This window comes from Mirounga leonina, unplaced genomic scaffold (assembly GCF_011800145.1).
Source record: "Mirounga leonina isolate KUSES-001 unplaced genomic scaffold, KU_Mleo_1.0 Mir_125, whole genome shotgun sequence".
In the NCBI taxonomy this organism is placed as follows: Eukaryota; Metazoa; Chordata; class Mammalia; order Carnivora; family Phocidae; genus Mirounga; species Mirounga leonina.
Window position 1 is genome coordinate 72,139,164 of NW_023270305.1, and position 22,156 is coordinate 72,161,319.

Sequence of the window (22,156 nt, forward strand, 5' to 3'; positions counted from 1 at the left end):
TTGCTTTCTCTTCCCTGCTTGAGTGCCTTGGCTCACCCTACACATTAATCTGCAGTGGTCTAAGCCAACTAATGACAGATGTAAACTCTCTAGGGACCACCATTTCCTACTTTGCCCCCTTCATATTCATGTTCGGAAACATTCATATTAATATGTATGTGAATGCATTCAGAGAATATGTTTGGTAAAATGAATTTATTCATGTTAGTGGCTAGAAGACCACATTATAGAATCACTTAGAAACCTACGAACATATAAAACAAAAATTATTGGAAAGCTAAAATCCAAAGAAAGTCTTGCAGATTCATTTTAGAATGCATTTCATTTTCTGTTGCTTTATATGTTCTCAAATTGGAAAACACAACTATGTTTAAATCTACCAGTTCAGAAATGTACTTAGAATTCAGGATCTGGTTCAGGATATAATCAACTACATTTGAAAAAGAAAGAGGTAGGGTAGATTATCTAGCGTAATGATCCTCAATCCTGGCTGCATGGTACTAAATGTTGCAGCGGGGTACGGGGGGGGGGGGGTGCTTTTAAAAGTGAGAGTGCCTGGGCTTCCCACCCAGAGTTCCTGAATTAGCAGAGCTGGGAACAGGGTCTGGACATCTGGGAGGCCACGGAAGAGGTCCCAGGGAATCTGGTGTGTAGCCAGGTTCGAGAATCCCATATACATGGTCCACTGACTTTTCTCCTATTTAACGGGTTCTTTTTCCCAGCCAGCATACTCCACCTAAAATAGCAGAATTGTCCTCTGGCCCAAAAGGTAAAACAGTTCACCACAATCACCGTGAAGACAGATCTGTAGCTCCCAGGGAAGATGGCGGCTGGTACCAGCTCGCACCTCCCCAGAGGGCGTGCGGGGGCCTGTTCTCAGCCCCGTGGTGGGCGCGAGCCTTGAACAATCCCCTCTCTGCCCTGGGAGAACTCCAGGCTCAGAGTCGGAAGACCTGGCTCGAGTCCTTGCTCCATTATTACTACTCTGAGCGACCTTGGTTAATACATGTGAGCTTTCTGGGCCTCCACGGCCTCATCCGTAGACTGAGGAAAGTCATGCCTTCCCAGTGAGAAGAAGAAGACACTTGTGAACAGGTGTGTCCCCTGTGCATAGCTGCACAAACTAGCAGGTTTGTGGTGGACACCGTGTGCCTCTGGGGATCCCCCTGGAGCCTGAGGCCACGTCCTCAGTCACACCCGCCAAGCCCAGCATCAGCCTGGCTCCCGGCATGGGCTTTCAGGGGGGGAACCCTCGAATCCCAGGTGTGTGGTGCCAGGACCAGGGGTGGGAAGGGGGGGTTGTCAGCGAATGCCAGGGGACCCATCAGATCAGAAACCACGTCTGACTGTGGAACCCGCCCTGAAGTGAGAGTGCAGGCCCTTACTGCGGAGTGAGGCTGTCTCTCCTTTTGTAGAACATTTTTCCCAGCGCAACAGTCTAGGCGGCCAGAGGACTTCTGGAGATGAGAGGCGGGGGAGTCTGCCGGCTACTTGGATTCCAGCTCCCTTCTGCCGGGTGCAAGTAACCTCAGCAGCCCGTGCCTCCCACTTCCTGCGCAGGGAGGGTCATAGCCCCTACCTGAGCGAGGTGTCCCAGGGCACGAAGAAAGTGAGTGAATGTTCTCGAAGCCCTGAGCACTGGTGCAGGCTGACGGTGAGGCCAGGTAGGGGTCTGCCGCTGTGCTTCCCAGGCCTAACCCGTCTGTCTGTCCCCTCCCGCCCCAGTGCCTAGCCCCTCTTGTAACGGCTTCGACAGCACCCTTTCAAGGCCCTGCCGGGTGCCGCTCGGGAAGGAGGTCTGCTTCATCGCCACCGTGCGCCTGGCAACACCCCAATTCTTAAAGGCAAGTACCGGGAGAGAATTTATCATGTGGAACTAGTACAACTGAGTCACGTTTGGTTATAGTTCATTAGCCGTCTTTATGGGAAAGAATAGGATTGCAATGACGCTGTCACTGACTTCGAAAAGTTGGAATGGCTGGCTTCTATACCTGTGACAGCCCCACCTGCCCCTTGCCTTAACTCTGGTTTCCTGCGAGCTGTTTGGCTGGAAGGCAGCCTCAGCTGCTGCTCAGCCTGCAGAGAGACTCATTTGCAACTCTGTCGACCCTCCGACCTTTCGCTGGGGACGTTAATACCACTCAGGGCAGGCCGAGGTGAGGACCCAGTGTCAAAACCAAGGGCTTGTCTGTATCCTCTCATCTGTGATTGCTTTAACACCCATGGCATGAATGTTGAGTTAAGTTAGTCATTCAAATTCAGATGAAAAGCCATTTTCCACATGTTTACCACACTTCTAGATAATGGGAAGGGAGTGGTATGACATTTTGGCTCTTAGGTATTTTTCCCCAGCTTGTGAAATAAATTTAGTATCAGCTAATACTGAAATTAGCTACAGATGATGAGTTTCAGTCCAACCCAACTTGGAGACTTGCTCTCAATGATTTTAACTTCTGTTATCCTTCTACCACGCGTTCTTGAACAAACCTAGGGTGAGCATCTGCCACCCTGAGCAACATTTTTTTTCCCCTTCTAATACAGGAAATGTGCATAGTTGACGAACCCTTAGAGGAATTCACTTCAAGGCATAGCTTGGAATGGAAATTTTTATTTCTGGATCACAGGTTTGTGAAAAGAAAAACATGTTTGGGTTGGGTCCTTTTCAAGTGTTTGTTTGCATGAGCCAGGCTCTCCTTGGGAGAGAAAAGTCGGGCCTAGTCCCTTCAGGGAGAAGGGCTTTCTGGCAGCAGGAAAAATCATTCCCAGCCAAGAGTGAGGCGGCTTCCCTTCCACTGCAGTTGTCCGTGGATATGTTCTGTGTTTGGGTCAGAGCATCTCGGGAGAGCCAGTTGCCACAGCCCGGGGACATCCTTGGGATACCCTCACCCCCACACCCACCCCTCAGGACCCTCTCCAGCTCCCAGGAAGCCAGGAGCAGATGGGAGAGAAACTCTTCGTCTTATTTCTCTCAACACCTTTTTGTCCCTTTAATTCAATCTTCTTTCTTCTATAACAGCTTTCGCAGTCGAAGGATGAGAAATCTCCCCTCCCCACCCTTTAACTTTTTTTATGCTTTGGGGTTGGACTGACCCAATCTATAGCTGTTTTTAATTATTCGGTAATAATAAAGTTTATTATTATTTAACCCAGGTTATGCCAACGAAACCGAGTATCTAAATGCCAGAAAGTTTGAGCACTTTGGAAAACACACCCTCTCTGGTTTGAACCATTGCAAAATTATTTTCCTGCCCTGGCTCTTGAGAAATGAGGCTCTGTGTTGATCATTAAATGTGCAAACCGTCCCCCCTCTGGATAGAGCTATTGCCATTGTGAGTGGGGCAGGGTGCTTGCTCTCTGACGAACTGTCCCTATTGCTTGGCAGAGCCCCTCCGATCATAGGATACCTGCCTTTCGAAGTTTTGGGGACGTCGGGCTATGACTACTACCACATTGACGATCTGGAGCTCCTGGCCAGGTGCCACCAACACTGTGAGTACTCGACATCCAGCCAGAAGGCCTCCAGCACCCTCCACGGAGCCCGGACAGCACGACTCTTGGGCCCTGGAAGTCTGTTTATTGCTTGGTTTCTGTTTGAGGAGGAAGACTTTATTTTCTCTGAAATGATGTAGGAGTGTGGTGGAGGACCTTTTGCGGTTTGCCCCTGGGTTGTGTTTCCAGCTGGAATGGACTTTCTCTGCCTCCTCCCACCTCCCCCGCCTCCTCCCACCTCCCCCGCCTCCTCCACCCCCCTCCCAGCTCCTTCCCGTACCCTTCAGATATACAAGCTATTTTCATCTGACTTAAGAAAATAAGACAACGATGGTCATTTTTTCTAAGTTATGCAATACATTTCAAAGACAAAATACTGAATTCAACATCACTGCTTTTTGCCAACAGACATAGAATTGGTCACAAGCTACGGGCCAGGTACTGAGCGAGGCCCGGGACATAAAGATGATCAGAATCTCCTTGCTGTTCTGCAGGAGCAAGGTCGAAGGGGAAAGCAGAAATAGGTGACATTACAGGATGCTGTCACCGCACTGGAGGGGATGTGCTCAGGGTACTGGGGGGCTCCCCCAGCTGGGGGAGGGGATCAAGGAAGGCTCTCTGCCACAGAAGAGGACAATGGGGGGGCAAAGGTAGGGGAAGTAGGACTCATGATGTGGGGGGCGTGGGGGAGAATGACCAGCGTATCTGGATTCTCACTTAGCAAGAGTCGTCAAGAATTAACCTTGGAAAGCCATATTTTCTGTGCCAAGTTCTAGCTTTAAACAGGAACATTTTTCGTCATCCCGACTTCTGGATCCTGACACGCGAATTGACCACCAACACTGTGTTTTGATAGACATGCTGTCTGTAACGCCCGTTGTAACGGTCTCTTCTCCGCTCTCCTAGTCAAAGGAAGAATAGGCTCGAGTTCCGTCAGGATCCTCCGTTAGAATCTGAGGCTAATCTTTACAACTTGAACCCCTTGCTCCTCAAAGTGTGCTCCTCACGCAGCGGCAAGGGCATCGCACCGAGTCCGCTAGCCTTGCAGATTCTTGGGCTTTCCCGCTAGGCCTGTGGAATCAGAACGTCCATTTTAACAAGACCCCCCCCCCCCCCGCCAAGTGATTCGTGGGCCCGTGAAAGTTTGAGAAGCAGGGTTACCTCGAGCCTTGGCTGCTTCTGACCCTTCTAACGGAGCAAGGCCACCCTGGGGGTAGAATTACCTTCATGATCTGAAGGATTTGGCCCAGGGCTCAGCAAGACATTCTCCCTCCGAGCAGCCCACACCCTTGCTCAGCTGGGCTTCCTACCTCTTCGGAGATCACATTCTCCAAGGCAGTGGCTCCCGTCTTCGCTTTAGTTTCCCAGTCGAGATACCTGTTCTCTGTTTGCAGAATGAGGTGCTAAATCCCAGGCACTGAGGCAGTGACGCAAACTGTTCTTCTTCCCTAGACCCACAGTCCCAGCCTTCTGCCCCATGCAGGCTAATACAACAGCACCCATTCTGTTCTGGACCCCCCACACCCACACAGAGAAGCTCACCAACAGACTTAACCCTAGAGGGCTCCACACAGCCCTGTGGCAGTGGGGCCTGAGCTGGAAGGCACCCGTAGGCGACTCTCTCATTTAGGACCGTGTAGACGAAGCATGAACTGCTGACTGACAGCCCCCGAATCCCATGCAGAGATTGCAGGCTGTCAGGTCTATTTGGGGCCCAGTTCTCCCAGCGTCTGATCGTCTCTCCTGTGCTCGGCTCCCACAGCCCCAAAGACAGCTCCTCCTGAAGCAGGCAACCCCGGGCCTCTTTGTAGTTTGGGAAATCTGCCCTTACCTGAGGCTCTCTTAAGCCGTTGAGCATTTGGGGAAGCGTGCAGATTGTTCTTCCCTTATTTAAGAATTCAATATCGTTTAGCGGGATCTTGATAGTCACTTAAAATACAGCACACCTGGAGAAGTGCACACTGTTTGGCATGGTGTATCTGAAAGCTTCTGTTTTCAACAGCACCTTCTGGGGGAGAGATCATTCTCGTATCAGCGTTCGCTACATGCAGCCTCTGTTTTCTGCCTACAGTGATGCAGTTTGGTAAAGGGAAGTCCTGTTGCTACCGGTTTCTGACCAAAGGCCAGCAGTGGATTTGGCTGCAGACTCACTACTACATCACATACCACCAGTGGAACTCCAAGCCCGAGTTCATCGTGTGCACGCACTCGGTCGTCAGGTGCGGGCTGGGCTCAGAGGGCGGGCAGGTAGTCTCAGGGTCCGAAGAGCAAGCGAGCCCTGGGCTTGAATTCCTCCACAGGGCCTGAGCTATCCTCTGCGGTTCACAGAGTAGTCTCCAGAGCTCAGCTTCTTTCCAGGGACACACACAACTCTGTTCCCACCCCCCCACCCCCCACACCCCCCGCCGGGCTGAGGATTCGGTTCAGCCCTTCCGTAGGGTGCCGGGATGTGACTTCGTGAGTTATTGCTTCATTGACCTTCTTCCACATTTTCCCTTCATCTCCATTCACCTCCCCACCTTCCCTTGTCACTGTTTGGAGAAGAAAATTAAAATTTTGCCTCTAAATCACTCATAGACCTAGTCCCCTCTATTTTTAATGCATTAAAAGCCCCTGCTGGCAACTGAGACAGCGTTGGGAATAGAACCCGACTGCCAGGGGAGAGGCTTCCTGGTGGTTCCTGGTGGCCTCGGGGAGCCCCCAGCCGAGGGTGGGTGGGCAGAGCTTCCGAGGGAGGCCACGAATCCAGCCTTTCTTAGACGCAGGCTCTGTAAGGCCACGATTCCCAAAGGTAGAGGAGAAATGTCATTCGTGGGGTTTTTTTCCCCTGACTACAGAAATTTTAAGGACATCAATCAGTTTTAAACAGGTCTAGAGAAGAGCATTTGAGCAGAACAAAGAAAGGTTTTATATGTATTTATATATATAGTAGGTATATATGTATATATACATTGTAGATAGGTAGATGGATGATAGGTAGATATACGTACATATGGATACTATACATATATACTGCATTTTATATATATACATAAGAGATAGATGATTGATAGGTAACAAGTAGGCAGGTGGGTAGACAGATAAATGGGTAGATACCATGCATACATACATGCACACACACACGCATACATACAGTCAACGAGTAAATCTCTCTTCTTTTAATAAGCAGGGAGAAATGCTGGTCTTTCTTGCCAGTGACCCTGACCGTCACATTGCATGCCGCTCTTAGGGACTTGATCTTAGCTTCTCGGCCCACCCTTGGGCACTTCAGCAGCCAGTGGTTTCTGAGGACAGGCCAGTCCCAGCTACCACCACCCAGGCTGGGCCTTTGCCACAGGGTCCTTTTGGCCCCAGGGAAGTCTGGACATCATCAACATCTTGGTCTTCAGACTCCGCCCTTGACCCCGCTCTTCCTCTCCATCCTCTACCTCCCAAATCTTGGAAAGCAACTCTCAGAGAAAGTAGGGAGTGAACTAGTTAGTAAATAAGCTAACAAGCATTCCAGAGGCCCCAGAGCCACTGTGACTTCCCAGGGCCCCTCGCCCAGCTTGTTCCTCCACACATAGTCAGAGGCCAGAGCTGGGGGCCCTTTGGCCATCTCCACATTGGATTCATTTCCCCACGCTATTTTAAAAGTGGGCCCACAGACAAATCAGTGCTCTGGGTCTAGATCTAGATTTGTTTGAGAGAAAACTTCCAAAGGTTGCAATTACTAAAAAAAAAAAGTCATTTGTCAGTTCTCCATACACACAGTCCAGACTGGGTAGGTTTTAAGAAAGGCTTCTGATTATTCAAAGGCCAAGGCTTATCCTGTAGATGAAAATAGGTTTCTAAAGACAATTATGCTTGGAAGTTTCAGGGCATGGGGAGAAGATGCGTAAAGGAGAAGGGCATAAAAACACCCTGGAAAGGAAAATATTTGGGATGTCCCATTAGAAGTCACCCCAGCGGCAGTTAGGCACAGAGTGAAGCTCCTTCCTCAAACAAGTGACAAGACTAGCCTCCTTCGTGGTGACGATTCTGGGGTGGGTGTCACGGGGGTCCCTCGATGTATCACACACGTGCTCTTTGCTGCTGCCTTCTGGAACGTCCCACCTCCTGCTGTGATCTCTTGATTTCCTGATCAGTTATGCGGATGTCCGGGTAGAAAGGAGGCAGGAACTGGCTTTGGAAGACCCGCCACCCGAGGCCGTCCACCCTTCAGCGCTAAAGGTACGCTGATCCCCACCAGATGGCTAAAGGCTAAGTTTGCCCTAAGTTTGCCTAATAAAAGTAGTAATATTTTTATTTGCTATGTTCCCAGTACTATTCAGTGCGTTCCGCGGGTGTTCACTTGATTACCATCATGATATTCCTGCGAGGCAGGCGCCGTTACTATCCTCGTCCTTCAGACGAGGTACAGAGGCACACACAGGCTTTAGCTCACATACCCGAGGGCGCTGAGGGTGAGAACTCACGGAGCTGTGTAAGAAACAGCCTCTGGACTCAAAGCACGATCTGGCAACTTTCCATCCTTACAAGAGCAGCAATAATAAATCCACTTTGTATCTCCTCCCACAGATAAATAGCTAGGGGCTTATTCCGTCATCCTATTGAGGTGTGGAATAATTTGGGTGCCCTTTCCTTCCCGTAGCCTAAGTGCTGATGCCCTGCCTCCAGGACCTGGGCCTCCCACGAGGAGACTGCCCCTCACACAGCCTCCATGTTGTCAATAGCAAGGTGCACTTCCTACTTCTGTGTCTGCAGGTCTTAGGTAACAGCCATGTTGGAGCCAGCTTCATGTCAGGGAGCTCTGCTGGCGGGGGTGTTTCCCTTCACAAAGCCTTACCTCCATCCTTCCTCCGCACATGGTTCTCAGGTCCCCTCTAGCCAGGCTTCCCCCATCTCCGCTCCTGGACAGCTGGAGGGAAACGTGCAAGCAGACCAGAGCCCTGTTCCTCAAAGGTCATTCTTCAAGCAGACACACATGTTGGGAGAAAAGGAGAGAAAACAAGGAAGGGAGGGAGCATTGTATTTTATCAAAGCCAAGAAGCTATCCGTTATAAGATCCACCCTTATATATCTCCCAATAAGAAAGAGAAAATGTTGTCGCCAGTCTATATGTGAAATAAGGACTTCTTTTCATCAGTCAGAAGACACGTCCCAATTTCAGATATGTCAGAATGTAGGGGGGAAAGTGTATCTTACCATGGGTGACACGTGGTTTAAGTTCCAGGCTGCCCAGCGACCTAGAATCCAGAGATTGGCCAGAAGCTGCCGCAGCAGCAATAATAAAATGAAAGCATCTCTGGTCCATGAGAGTTGAGTTGGAGAGAAGCAGGAATCACCTGGAAAGCGCAGAGAGCTATCAGTGTCCTGGGCGAGCCTCCCCTGCTGTCATGCTATACGGCAACGTGTCGTGGGGCGATCCATCACCAGCGCACTGATACGGCACACCTGTCCTTATTTCTGGACGTGTTTATGACCCAGCTCTGTCATATAGCGCATCATGTATCATGTCCGAGAACAGAATTAAGCTGTTGGTAGGCAGGTGTTAGACACCCCATACATCACGGCTCAGGAACATGTGCGTCATGTTGTGCATCATCCAGTTAGAGATTCGTTCTTGAGGTTTCTGACCCTTTGGGCATCCTAGAACCCAGTGGAACTTCTCATAAACATGCACATATGTATAAACACACAAACACAATCTCGGGCTGCCCCTTTTATTTATTTTTTTTATTTTTTTTATTTTTTTAAGATTTTATTTATTTATTTGACAGAAAGAGTGAGAGAGCACAAGCAGGGGGAACAGTAGGGGGAGAGGGAGAAGCAGGCTCCCCGCCAAGCAGGGAGCCTGATGCGGGACTCGATCCCAGGACCCTGAGATCATGACCTGAGCTGAAGGCCGACGCTCAACCATCTGAGCCACCCAGGCGAGGGCTGCCCCTTTTAAAGGAAAAGCTCTGGGACAGTGCTTTTCAAACTATTAGTGGTAATGGACTCTGTTTAATTTCAAATCTGTCACTGACCAGTGCTTTTGTAAAATGCAAATTCCCATGCTTGGGTGTGACGTGCAGCTCTGTCAGATGGCTAGAAAAGTCAGTGCTTACTCTCACTGCCTGTCCATATTTCTCTGCTGACTAGGAGCACACAATAGCCATGGGCCAGGGCCCCCACTCCGAGGGGTGTATCTAGGGGAGACTCTGACTAAGCAGCGGAGTCTCTGAGTTGACATTCAGCACAGCAAATCCAGGCACATTGGACCGTATCAGTCATCTCAGCCCCCTACTCCAGCACACACAGTATCCACCCTCTCTGGAGCCATAACTCAAAAGACAGAATAGCCACATAGACTCACCCAGAGATTTAAGACCTGAGACCATGGGACATAGAAGAGCCTATCCAAACAGCCTAGGGATGGCAGGAATGTCACCATCCTCCTATGAGTGGATAGGAGCATGGCTCAGGAGAGCCGGCATTATGCTTCTTCTTTAGCTTAAAAATTATCCTAATGCCTATTGTCTTACACTTAGGACACTAAGCCATGCAGGGTGGAAAGATGGCTTCTCAGGGTTGGAAGGGCACAGTTGCTTTCTCATCACACAATACTTGAAGCGGGGGCATCCTGGGATCCAGGATCAGTTAGGATCCAAGAATCAGTGGATGGAAGATCATTGGCCCTTTGCCTGTTCTGTACTCTGGGGCCCTGAGGCTCAGAGGAGAAGCAGTAGGGAGACCGTGTGGGATGTGCTTCGAAGGGTCCAAAGGCATTGGTTTCATCAGAGTGTTAACAATCCGGTACACCAGCAACCTCATTTCTAGAACTTGCCTCTTCTCCCCTTCTGGAAAACCAAGATTCTGGGCAGTGAGATGACAGTTTTAAGGAAAAAATAAAATGTAACATCAGTTATGAAAATCTAAAAAATCAAAGTCCAAGGTGAGAAAGCATAACAGATCCTGCTTATATAAGGGCCACAAGCCTCTCAATGACACCTAGGTTATATATATGTACAAATATTCTACCCAAATATGTCAGGACTTATTTCCAAACGGTTCCCATCTTTCTCCCTACACCCTCCCAATTTTTCCATATAGTTAGAGCAGAGCTAAAGTCATGTCATTCATTCCCACCATCTTGATGCTGAAATTGTGTGGATTGTGTGTGTGTGTGTGTGTGTGTGTATTTCAGGACAAGGGCTCCAGCCTGGACCCTCAGCAGCACTTTAACGCACTTGACGTGGGCACCCTGGGCCTTAACACCAGTCACTCACCATCAGCGTCCTCCAGAAGCTCCCACAAATCCTCGCACACGGCTATGTCAGAACCCACCTGTGAGTGAGCTGCCACGGATGGCGAGGGGGTGGTTGCCCCATGTGGGGCCCAGGTGGTGGGGGCATGGAGCCCTGTGAAGGGTCCCAGGCCTGAGCAGAATCAGGGCAGCCCATGGCTACGGAGTGGGAGCTGCCTTCCTGTTCGCACTCATTCTTGCTCCCTTTCCCATGGGCTTCCTGCCCTCCCCTCCACTCCCGAGCAGACATAAAGCAGGTGACACACAGACCCTATAGTCCGGCTGGGCTTTAATGATTTCTGGTGAGGTGTGAGATCAGGCAGGTGGCTGAACCAGGCGGTGGACATGAAGCGTGGGCTTGGTTTGCTCTCATCTGCCTGCTCCCAGGTGAGGTTAGAAGCTGAGAGAACTTGCTGGACTTTTCTTTTGTCAGTGATCCCAACCAGGCGCTTGTCTAATGTACACCATAGCCATTGTTCCCCTGCTTTGATAAGAAAACTGTTAAGTATGTGTGGATCGGGAAGGTGACTGGTTGCTTTCTTACAGCCACTCCAAGCAAGCTGATGGCAGAGACCAGCACCACGGCTTTACCCAGATCGGCCACCCTGCCCCAAGAGCTCCCTGTGCCAGGGCTCAGCCAGGCAGCCTCCATGCCGGTATGTGGGTGACTTGAAACTTCTCAGCCAGGGGTGCCCCAGTGTGGCGGGGCTGGCTAGACCCCAGGACAGCGTGCTGCATCTTCCCAGAGAACCAACTGTACCTGGACATTGAGAGTGTGGGGTGGCGGGCAGGGGTCGGAAGCCAGGTCATTTAATTAGCAACTAATTGGAAACGTTTTTCCTCCAAAATCAGCAGGGATGTATAGTCAAAGAATGCAAAATCCAAATGAGATTTAAAGATTAAGCTGGAAACCTCAAACCAGGGGTCACACCCCCAGAGTCTCTGAGGGTACACAGGACCCTTCCATTGTGGGTACTGTTTCACGCCAGCGGAAATGTTTGAGAAGTCTGTGTCAACAAAAATGTCCCTCTGCATATATCAGGCAGTGTCTCTGATCTACACCAGACCTCTCCAGAAGGTCAGGAAATGAGTGGCCTTTTAGAAAGCATGCTGGCTATATGCAAAATCACTGATGTACAATTCTCTGGTTATCAGTTGCCTCGTAAGGGATCGCCTCAAACTGAGGGGTGTAAAGCAAGAGTCCTTTCTCACATTCACGGGATTCAAAACGAGCACAGTGGGGCTGACTTGTCTCTGCTGTCTGGTGTTGGAGGCCTCACCAGGGGAATGGGGAATTCACATCCCAGGTGTATCTGCACTCACATCTGCACCCCCACCCCCACCCCGGGCTGAGCTGGGCTGACTGACGGCTGGGCCCACCCGAGACCATCCACCCTGGACTTACACGGGCCTCTCCCTGCCTTAGAGCAGAGCTGCTCCCAGCACGGCAACTGGGTTCCAAGAAAAAATGTCTGGAGGGGGCTTTCCGTGAGAGCCGGGCAGAAGCTGCATGGCTTTCTATGACCTAGCCTTGGGAGTCCCACCGTGCCTCCTCTGCCATTCCTCTTGGTCCGAGCAGTCGTAGCTCACCCACAGAGATGGACATAGACCTCCACCTCAGGATGGGAGAAGTGTCCAGGAATTTCAGGAGCCACATCCAGGTCATTGCCAACTACCTCATACCCATCCCTCACTGACATTTTGGGAATGGGAGGGAACATGCCACCTTCCTGCTTGCCGTCTCCATGAAAGTTATACACGCCCTACTTGAAAATCTTGGGTGATGAGTTTTATTTTCAAATCAAACATGACAAAGACCATGAATGCCATTCTTCTAGCACTTGGCTGTCCAGTAAAACAGTTTTCTGCCATTGATGGAGGTGCAGTCCTGGTCCCTCCCTGCAGTGCTGGAGACGCAATCGGGAGACTCCAACCCAGGCTCTGGGTGGCCCTGTGCCTGGGATTTCTCACTCAAAACCAGACCTCCTGTTGTCACTTCCTCCCAATGTTGTCCTGGGTGACACTTCCCATTTGGGCTGCTTTCTATGGTCCCTAGCGCCTGAGGACAGTTTGGGAATAACTTCAGAAGAATCCTTGGATTTTTCTTTTTAAAACTCTCATGAGCCCATGAAGGTGAAGTGTTTCATTTCTTGTTTCTACGCATTGTCTCGCCACCGTCCCCCTGCCCTGTCCTGAGTGATCAGGAGACAAAGTCTATGACTTCCCAGGAGTCTCTCGAGCGGATCCCAGGCAGAGTCTGGTGAAATTGCACCAGTATTCACTGCCTGGAGGAATGAATGGATATAGAAATGCGGGGCACTAATGTACATCTGTCTGCCTGAGTGTTGAACAGAAAGCATAAGGACCGCACACAAAGCCAACACCGGTTATTAGCCCAGCCCCATTCATACGGCTCCATGACGCTGCTAAGAATTTATCAGTTTGGGAAAAGAGCAAGCCAATCCACCAAGAATGGAGCCTAGAACAGAAGGCAAGGGAGGGGATTGGAGCCGAGCTGCCAAGCTCCGGCACATCGCAGCGGCTTCACAGGGCACACCGTGGCCTCCCCATCCCGAGGGACTCCAGGACCTTGCTCAAGATCACGCTGTACCCTTCACCAGCCGTGTGTCGGCTGTGACTCCGTGTCCTGCAAGGGCAACAGCATAGCCTACCTTCTAGAAGTGAGCTCTTCACGCTAATGCAGAGGGCCTCCTTTAAGCCAGAGAACCCAGCTGATCGAGAGCGCCCAAGGACCTCAGGAATGGCCCAGAAGTGGTGTTTGTGAACAAAGCCCCCCTCTCTTCCTCAGGCTCCCCTGCCGGCCCCGTCGTCCTGTGACCTCACACAGCAGCTCCTGCCGCAGACCATCCTGCAGAGCCCCCCTGCCCCCATGACACAGGTGAGTCTGGGGCTCAGGAAAAGGGAAACCTGGTGGTTGCGCTTCCCCCAAGACATAACGCGCGGTATCCCCTTGAGTGGGGGGGATACACTGTTGCCCAAGTATATGTACCAAACCAAGATCCTGAAATGGGGAATGTTTCTCCCCATGTGCCCGTGGGACATGCTGAGCTATGAACTCTGTCCTATACCTGTCCTCTCCGGCATCATCCTTTCCTTAATCTTCGTTCATCTTTCTGCCACTTTTCTCTGTTCCTCTTACTTTTTATGACTCCAAATTGATGATGTTATTTTAGGAAAAGTTTAAATGAGGCCAAATGTCATAGGGAGACTGCAAAATTTTAAGGCTGTGAGTCCGGTATTATTAATATCACATTGAGGTTTGTTTTGTTTTGTTTTTTAAGGATCATGGCTTTGCTGAGTAATTCCTTCTTTGTTTCAGCAACAGTCAGTGAGTTACTATTTGGGTCGGGCAGTGAGCGAGCATGAGGGGCACTGTCAGCCCTTGCAGTTAGTAGTCAAGGTTCAAGGGAGGGCCGGGCATATAAACAGACCAGCCTCCACCGCAGGGTGCGTGTGTTTACAGAACCAGTAAGAAAATAGCACCCCCCCCACCCCCACCCGGGAGGTGATGCCTGAGCTGGGCCTGGAAGAATGGGTAGGAGATTGCCGGGTGGAGGGCCCACAGGGAAAAGGGATGGACGTGGGTCTGCGCTTCACAGGGAGTTTTAGTATTTTTTTTTAAGATTTCATTTATTCATTTGACAGAGAGACACAGCGAGAGAGGGAAGACAAGCCGGGGGAGAGGGAGAGCGAGAGGGAGAAGCAGGCTTCCCCCCTGAGCAGGGAGCCCAATGTAGGGCTCGATTCCAGGACCGGGGGACCATGACCCAAGCGGAAGGCAGACGCTGAACGACTGAGCCACCCAGGCGCCCCTCGCAGGGAGTTTTGACAATATGCACCCTGCTTGAGGCCAGGCAGGCAGCTGAATGAAGCAGCAGTCATTCATTCTGTGGCCCGGGAGGGTGGTGGAGCTGATTGGTTTACACTCCGCTGAGGCCAGCCTCCGATTTCCGTTCCTTTACCGCGGGGTATTTAGCTTGGTCCCACTCTCTGGCCACAAGGGGTCCTAGGTCACAGCAGCTCACCAACTGGCTGCACTCTTGCCAAAGTGTGGATTTCTGTGTCAGTGCAAACCTGTCTATAACATATGTCCCATTAACATCGGTCTCGAATGCTTTCCTGGAATAAGAAAGACACCTGCTAGTACGTGCTCCTCGCTAGAGTTAGGCTGGGAGGATTAAAAACGACTCATCCAGAGTCAACTAATTAAAATCATCTATATTCGTCCTCATTAGGAAAAAAAAAAATTCTCTTCGAATTTCCAAGGGACATTTGGTATGAAATTAGTAATTTTTTCAACCCAAAGGCACCTAAAATGAGAGTCCCTCTAACTTCTGGGTCTTGCATAAGTAAAGGAATTTCTTTGTTTTATAATGCATAATGATGTGATTAAAGTCTTCTTCAAATTCTAATTTTTCATGTATGGAACATTATTTTAATTAACAATAACAGCTCTTAGTCTGTTAGGCATATTATACTTAATAATAACCACATTCTTTAAGACATTCTTGCATAATGCTGACCTTTCAAGTCAGATGGCTCTTTTCATACCTGCTCCATGTAAAACAATGGATTCTACCATTTTCTCTCTTCCCATTCACTGATATTATCATTCTCGCACCCTATCACAGAAAAGGGGAAGAAATAAAATCCAAAATCTGAGAAATGATTATCTGGGTAGCTGGTGGTTTTGCTCCATACTGTGTTTCTAAAATGTCTGTAAGTTAACATAAAGGTCTTTATCAAAAAGGCCATGATCAGGAATAGAACAAGAGACTAATGTTTGGGTGTCCTGGAATGCCTTGAGAAAATCAGAATAATACTAGAAGTACCTAACACTTAGGAAACCAGTGCCGGCGCCTCCCTGACTGCCCAGCCCCCTCTTGTTTCCCTTTGGAGCCAACAGGGGAACCCAGAGTGTCCTCTCTACTAGACATGCAAGGCAGAGCCCCGGAGTGTTTCCTGACTTTGTAGAACCCAGCACGGAAGCTTTTGTGTTGTGTTGTGTTGTGTTGTTTTTAATTTCATACCTGGTAGAACTCCTTTTCTTTCTCAGTCAAATTCTCTTTCAAAATCCCAGCTCAGTGTTTTGATCATTTACTTTCTGCTGAAGTTTTTGCTGATACCGTCTGGCATAGCACAGGTATTTTTAAGTTCATGTTGAGCAGCAGAACTTTTTCCTTTAAATGAAGTCTGAAGCCAGAGATGCTCTGATTGAGGTGGAATTGGGAGGCGGGGGAGGTGTTGCTGGCAAAACCTCTTGGCCTCAGCCAGCTCCTGAGACTGCGGATTCACGTGTTGGCCCCTACCACCTTCTAGCTGTGCGATCCCAAGCAAGTCACATGCGTGACATGGGGGTGTGATGTGAAGAATTGCTGACCTGCCTCTGCCGGCTGGGGCAGTGACTGGAAAGTGTGGGTCTCCCCACACGGCAGTACCCGCCTTTATTATTCGTACTGGTTCTTTTTATTAGTATTGTGCCACTCCCAAAACTGTGGTCAGTGATTCCATCCTTCAGTGTATCCCAGCTGTATCCGAAACTCTCCCGGCCTCCTTGCTTTTCCACGTATGGGAGGTCAAAGGGCAGAGGAAGAGTCTCTGCAGGTGTTTGCAAAAGACAACGGGCAAGAAATGGATTAGGGAGATTGTTGGGATAGAGATCGAGGGAATAGAGGTTTAAAAAAAAAAGGGAGAAGATAGGGAGAGAGGGAGGGAGGGGGGGAGGCAGGAAGGAAGGAAGGAAGGAAGGAAGGAAGGAAGGAAGGAAGGAAGGAAGGAAGGGGTGAGCAGAAAGCCCCGGCCAGCAAACACAAGAAACAGGAACTCTTGAGGGCCCCCAGAGAGCCCAGAGCAGGAGTACTGACCTCACCTGCCATGATCCCCCACTTTCCTCACGTTTCCTATAAGGAAACGCCTTATGTCAAGGTGGACAGGGACAGAATCTTCCCATAGCCAACCTCCATCCCAGAAAAGGGGTAAGAGGTAAAAGAAGGTGAAACTTGGTACCCTTGTGCAAAGCACTTATCAGTGTCCCTCCTATAAGGTCGCCCTCTGCCAGTGTTACCCTGAGGACAAATGTCCCAGGTGACTGTACAACTCTTTTCCTTAGTTCTTCTGTGCACAGATTTCTAAGAAGTTCATAGCAGCAAATGAGCCCAGGGGAAGGGAGGGAGGGTGATAAGGCCTCCATGGCCCAGGCCTGTTAGGAGGGCAGCCACCCCCCTCCGCCCCCGGGAAATATCAAGTTCATTTGTGAATTGTTACAGAACAGCCCTGCTTTCCAGGATCAGATTTAGGATAATGATAGGACCCCAGATTGCCTGTGAACTGTCACCTGCTCTCCGATGCACGGCTTTTGACGTTCATTTCCAAAACCATTTGTCTAACCAAATTTGGAATATCAGTTTGTGAGCACTGCTTACAAAATCACGTCTGGATTCTGTGGCCCTCCCGGACTGCCGTGCAATACGTTAGACCTGCAGATTCCGGTGGGCCTCGGAGTAGCCCACACGGGGACCCCTGGAACACCCGGCCCTCATCCAAAGCCCCTGTGCGCTGCTGAGCTCCCCAACAGCGAGTCACTCAGTAGGGATACCAGAATGGGTAGATAAGGGACCGGAAGTGAAAGTGGGCAGGGCCACTCAGGACAGCAGCAACATCTGTCTGCAAGGCTGAAATGGCTCTTTCATCTGGTTGTGTGTTTTGACTCCACCTTCAAGTTCTCAGCACAGTTCAGCATGTTCCAGACCATCAAAGACCAGCTGGAGCAGCGGACACGGATCCTGCAAGCCAACATCCGGTGGCAGCAGGAAGAGCTCCACAAGATCCAGGAGCAGCTCTGCCTGGTCCAGGACTCCAACATCCAGGTGATGCCCCTTCCCGGGCCAGTGTCTGCCATGGCCTCTGTCCTCCCTGCCGCCCTGTGACGTATCTATCCATCCTTTCAGGGTGGGCGGGACTCCCGCCAAAGTCCCTCTGTACTGCCCTGATTGAGTCCTGCTTACTAAGCATATTGAAACTTCCAACACCAAGTTCAAGGAATGAATCCCACCTCCTCCACCCCCAACTCCAGGACAAATGTGAATTTCCCATGACACCCTCCCCATTTACCCCTTGCTCTTTTGGGCACATAATATCTATGTATCACCTGCATTTTCATTCATGAGTGGTGGTTGATCGCCCTGCACTGATGCTGGCTCCCTCCCAGGGGGTTATAAACTCCCAGCACCTGTCAACTGCCCGGGTTGCTGGTGGGGGGCATGGGCATTATTGTGCTGTTGCCTCTCATCCAAAGCGTTAATGGAGGGACATGTGGGAAATGATGAGATCTGTACCCTGCACCGAGGGGGACAGCAGAGAGAGCAGGGACTGAAAGTCAGCACCCTCGCATCTCCAGGCCACCCCATTTGTGGCATGCCCATGGTGGCCCTCTGCGTGTTCTGACAACAGCAGCTTTTAACTGTGACACCGTGCCCCGGAGGTCGCTTCTTTGAATCCTTTTGAGAGATTGTGTTTGGAAGGAATGCTGGGTATACTAGATCTCTTTCATGGATAAATGATTTTTACCAAGTTTCACTTGGATCAGTCCAAGACGATTTTTCTTCCCAAGTGCATTCTTTTGACCCAGGCTCTAATTGTGAATGTAATTCTAGCTCACCCTGGGAGCCTCCCTTGAGAGCTCTAAGCATTTGCACCCCCTCTTAGGAGAGGCAGAAGGAAGCAGGAGAGTACCTCGGGGAAAATGGCTGGAGCCCGGGACCTGTTGCTTCCCGGCCCGGTCCACACAGACCTTCCCGGGGGCTACCCGCAGGCTCTGTGCGGGCGCAGCGCCCAGCTGGTGCGTGCGGAGATAACGCGTGATGGGGCGGCGTTGCTGGGCAGGAGCAGACGCCTGCTGCCCGCCATCGTGCCTCCCGGGGGCCCCCCAGAGGCGCTGTTGGCCGGCTTTCCGGACACCCTGTGCCCCTCCACAGACCCCCGGCCCCGGGCTGGCTCCGCACTGGGAGGACCGAGCTGGGCAGGACACTCACAGCCCCGCCTACGGGGTCGGGGGCGGAGCGTCCAGCCACGCCCACAGCCCTGCAGCTGCCCCGCCTCCTCAGCCGCACTCGAAACGGACCAAGGAGAGCACCACAGTGTTTACAGGGAAAGAAATGGAGTCATCAAGATGTCAAAGTCCCTTTTTACTTATTCCTCCCCAGCTGTAATGTTTCCTCACTGATCCAGGGCCTGATTGGCAGAACTTGCCTGACTCCAATTACTTGAATGGAATTTTTACACTAACAGGAAGGGGAAAATTGAGCCAGAAACTGCTAAAAGCAAGGTAGGCGTATGAACGTCCTCCTCAGAGCCCGGGCTTTTCTATTTCCTGCCTTTTCCACATTCAAGCTGAATTCTAAAATAACAGGCGACACAGGTTATCTCTTTCACTCCTTGTTATAAACAATTTTTTTTTTCTCCTGACCAATGCATTTTGTTACCCCCCCCCCAAAGTACATATGCCCACAGAGCACCTTAGTTTTGTAAGGGTTGATGTGGAAATCAAGACCTCCAGTGTGTTCCTTCCCTGTTTTCATTCTTGTGACCTTATCTTTGCAGTGGAATTTTCCAAAGAACATGGAAATCCACAGACAGTCCAACCAGAGAACTTTTCCTCAAGCAGTCTGCCTTCTTGTAGTTCTACAGGTTTACAGACTTAAAGAAATACATTCCAAAATGTTTAACCAAAATGTGATATTCATTAAAAAAAAAACAAAAAACTGTGTGGTTCAAACATAAAGAATAAGCAAGTAAAAATTACTTTACCCCTTCCCCAAAAAGGTAGGAGGTGGGAGGAGAGATTAAAGAATGGCAAAATGTTGATAATTGTTGAAGCCTAATGATGATACATGGGGTTTCCTTATACCTCTATTTTGTGTATTTCTAAGATGTTCTGTGATAATAATAAATATTGGTAAAAGTAAGCAGATTAGAATAATGAGAAACCACAGGTGAGCATACGATTGGTTTATTCTTAAAAATTAGGAGATTTTTTTTTTCTCTGATAACTTTTTCTACTTGAATTAGGGAGCTATTTTTCTCATACTTTCTATAAAGTTGACCCGGTGCTGTTTAAGACGTCATCTTCCTAAGCCATAAAATTCTACTTTATTGTGGATAAAACAGAGGCATGGATGTGCACAGCAGCAAACAGGATTGTCCCCTACAAAATCCTTTACCCAAATGTCAGTGGACTTTGCCACTTGACTTCAGTGCCCCGGAGCTTTCATTGAGCCTATGTGAGCATGTGATGCTTGCTGAGTACGATTAAAAAAAAAAAAAAAAAAAAAAAGATTGGGTTATGAGGGAAAGGTCCTCTAAGGTGTTGGTGTTTGCACCTAGATGGAGTCACGAAGGGCACTACTTGGGGAGAGCTGTTCTGGTGAAAGGCTGTGTCTGTCACTCCCTGCAGTCCAGAGAAGGATGCCTCTTGCTCTCTTTTTGAGAGTATGCACGCCCTCTGCTGGCTACTCAAAGAAATGCCTGGAAGGGCACCTGTAGCAATGGCAAATGTGTTCCTTGATTAGTTCTTTCAATCATCCATCTTTCCTTTTTTTCTTCCATCCACCCATCCATCCATCTATTCACCCATCATTCCTTCCTTCCAACTATCCACCTATGCACCCATCCATTCATCCTTCCATCCATCCTTCCTTCCATCCCTTCATCCACCCCCCTATCCGGGAGACACCCATTATGTATCCGGTACTTGGCTAGGCACTGTGGGAATACAGAGATACACAGGACAGGTAGAGGGTGCCTTCTACCCTCAGAAGGCACACATCAATGAGACAGAGCAGCAGACCCAGCAGTCTCTGACATGACACAAGCAGAAACAGTTTGCCCTTCGAGCAAAAGCCTCATTTATTTGTTTATTCATTCATTTATGTATTCCACTCATTCATTTCTTAGATAGTTTTTGTATGCCCAAAGAGGCTAGGGAACAAAGAGCTCCTTTTTTTATTTTAAATATGATTGTTACTATCTACCACTGATTGAGCCCTGACTACGTCTCAGCATAAATCTCATTTAATCCTTTACGAGCTATGTGCTCTTGATGTCACTGTTTTATTAATGAGGAAACTAAAGCTTGGAAAAGTCAGGAAAATTACCCAAGGTCATACCAGTAGCACATGGTGGGGTTGGAATCTGAACTAAGGTATGTAATTGAAGCTGCATTATACCGCCTGTTATAAATAAAGGTTGCATGGACTTGAAATCTAATCAGAAGGTAAATTGTACCCTACCAGAAAAATGTATGTTATGTAGTGTGTGTATTGGGTTTTTGCTGAAGTGATGAAGTGTAGGTCATGCCATATTATAGTAGGTAGCTGGGAACGTGTAAAGTATTAATCCCCAAATGGAATCTGAGATGATGGATACCCAGAAAATTCTTAACTTCTAAGGTGACAAAGAGCTCTCATTATTCAAAACCTCTCTGGTGGGGGTGAGGGATGTGACTGGACAGCGGGGAGATCAGGTGGGGTGGTGGAAAGGGCACCAGATGGGGACCTGGTCCAGTTCAGCCACCCACCCACCTCGGGCCTCTGGGAGGCAGCTCGAACTCACCCACAAGGCACACGCTTGAACTAATGATCCCTAAGTACTCCTGCAAGTGTCTGCTTGGCTTGGTTCTGCCTCTGCCTTTCCATAATCCCTCGGTCACTCAGCCAATGGTCAGCATGTCGGTTCTCCACTGGCTTGGAGGTTGTCCTGAGCTGAGTACAGGAAGCAGGGTTAAAACCCCAGATGCTGGAAGGAAGAGGGCCTCCCTCCTGAAGAAGTCAAAGCCCCAGGTCTACAAGGGAGGGGAGTACTGCTTGTCAAGAATCCGACATATTAGATAATGGCAGTTTTCAGTGCCCACAAGGACCTTTGGTTGAAAGAGCTAGTTACGGGTCTTAGGTTTAAATTATGATTGAAAGTATTAAGGTTGTTCTTCTTAGGCCTTTAGAGTCAATTTACAGATTACATTTTATTTACAAATCTAATTTGGTCTAAAAATAGCAGTGCTTTTACTTGTTTTTATTTATGTTAGTTTGTAGATTTAACAAATTGTAAATAATCAACAGTATCTACAAAAGCCATTAATCTACAAGTTCGATATATCTAAATCCTTCAAACATTTCAGGTGCCTAACAAGGTAGGCTTATAAACTTAAGAAGTGAAATCTTTCTTTTTTTTTTTTTTAAAGATTTTATTTATTTATTTGAGAGAGAGAATGAGAGAGAGAGAGAGAGCTTGAGATGGGGGAGGGTCAGAGGGAGAAGCAGACTCCCCGCTGAGCAGGGAGCCCGATGCGGGACTCGATCCCAGGACTCCAGGATCATGACCTAA

The 22,156-nt window shown here is 49.3% G+C and overlaps 1 protein-coding gene across 2 annotated transcripts in view; it reads left to right on the forward strand.

Moving 5' to 3' along the window:
- The window catches only part of NPAS2 (neuronal PAS domain protein 2), a 151,495-nt gene that overhangs the window by 119,914 nt on the left and 9,425 nt on the right, over positions 1-22,156 (forward strand). For both annotated transcript variants that reach the window (XM_035001803.1, XM_035001804.1), the window contains exons 8-16: positions 1,726-1,844; positions 2,542-2,624; positions 3,383-3,489; positions 5,561-5,708; positions 7,617-7,701; positions 10,661-10,802; positions 11,306-11,415; positions 13,569-13,658; positions 17,500-17,646. In XM_035001803.1, the coding sequence (XP_034857694.1) occupies positions 1,726-1,844; positions 2,542-2,624; positions 3,383-3,489; positions 5,561-5,708; positions 7,617-7,701; positions 10,661-10,802; positions 11,306-11,415; positions 13,569-13,658; positions 17,500-17,646 (1,031 nt within the window). The remainder of the gene's footprint in view (positions 1-1,725; positions 1,845-2,541; positions 2,625-3,382; positions 3,490-5,560; positions 5,709-7,616; positions 7,702-10,660; positions 10,803-11,305; positions 11,416-13,568; positions 13,659-17,499; positions 17,647-22,156) is intronic.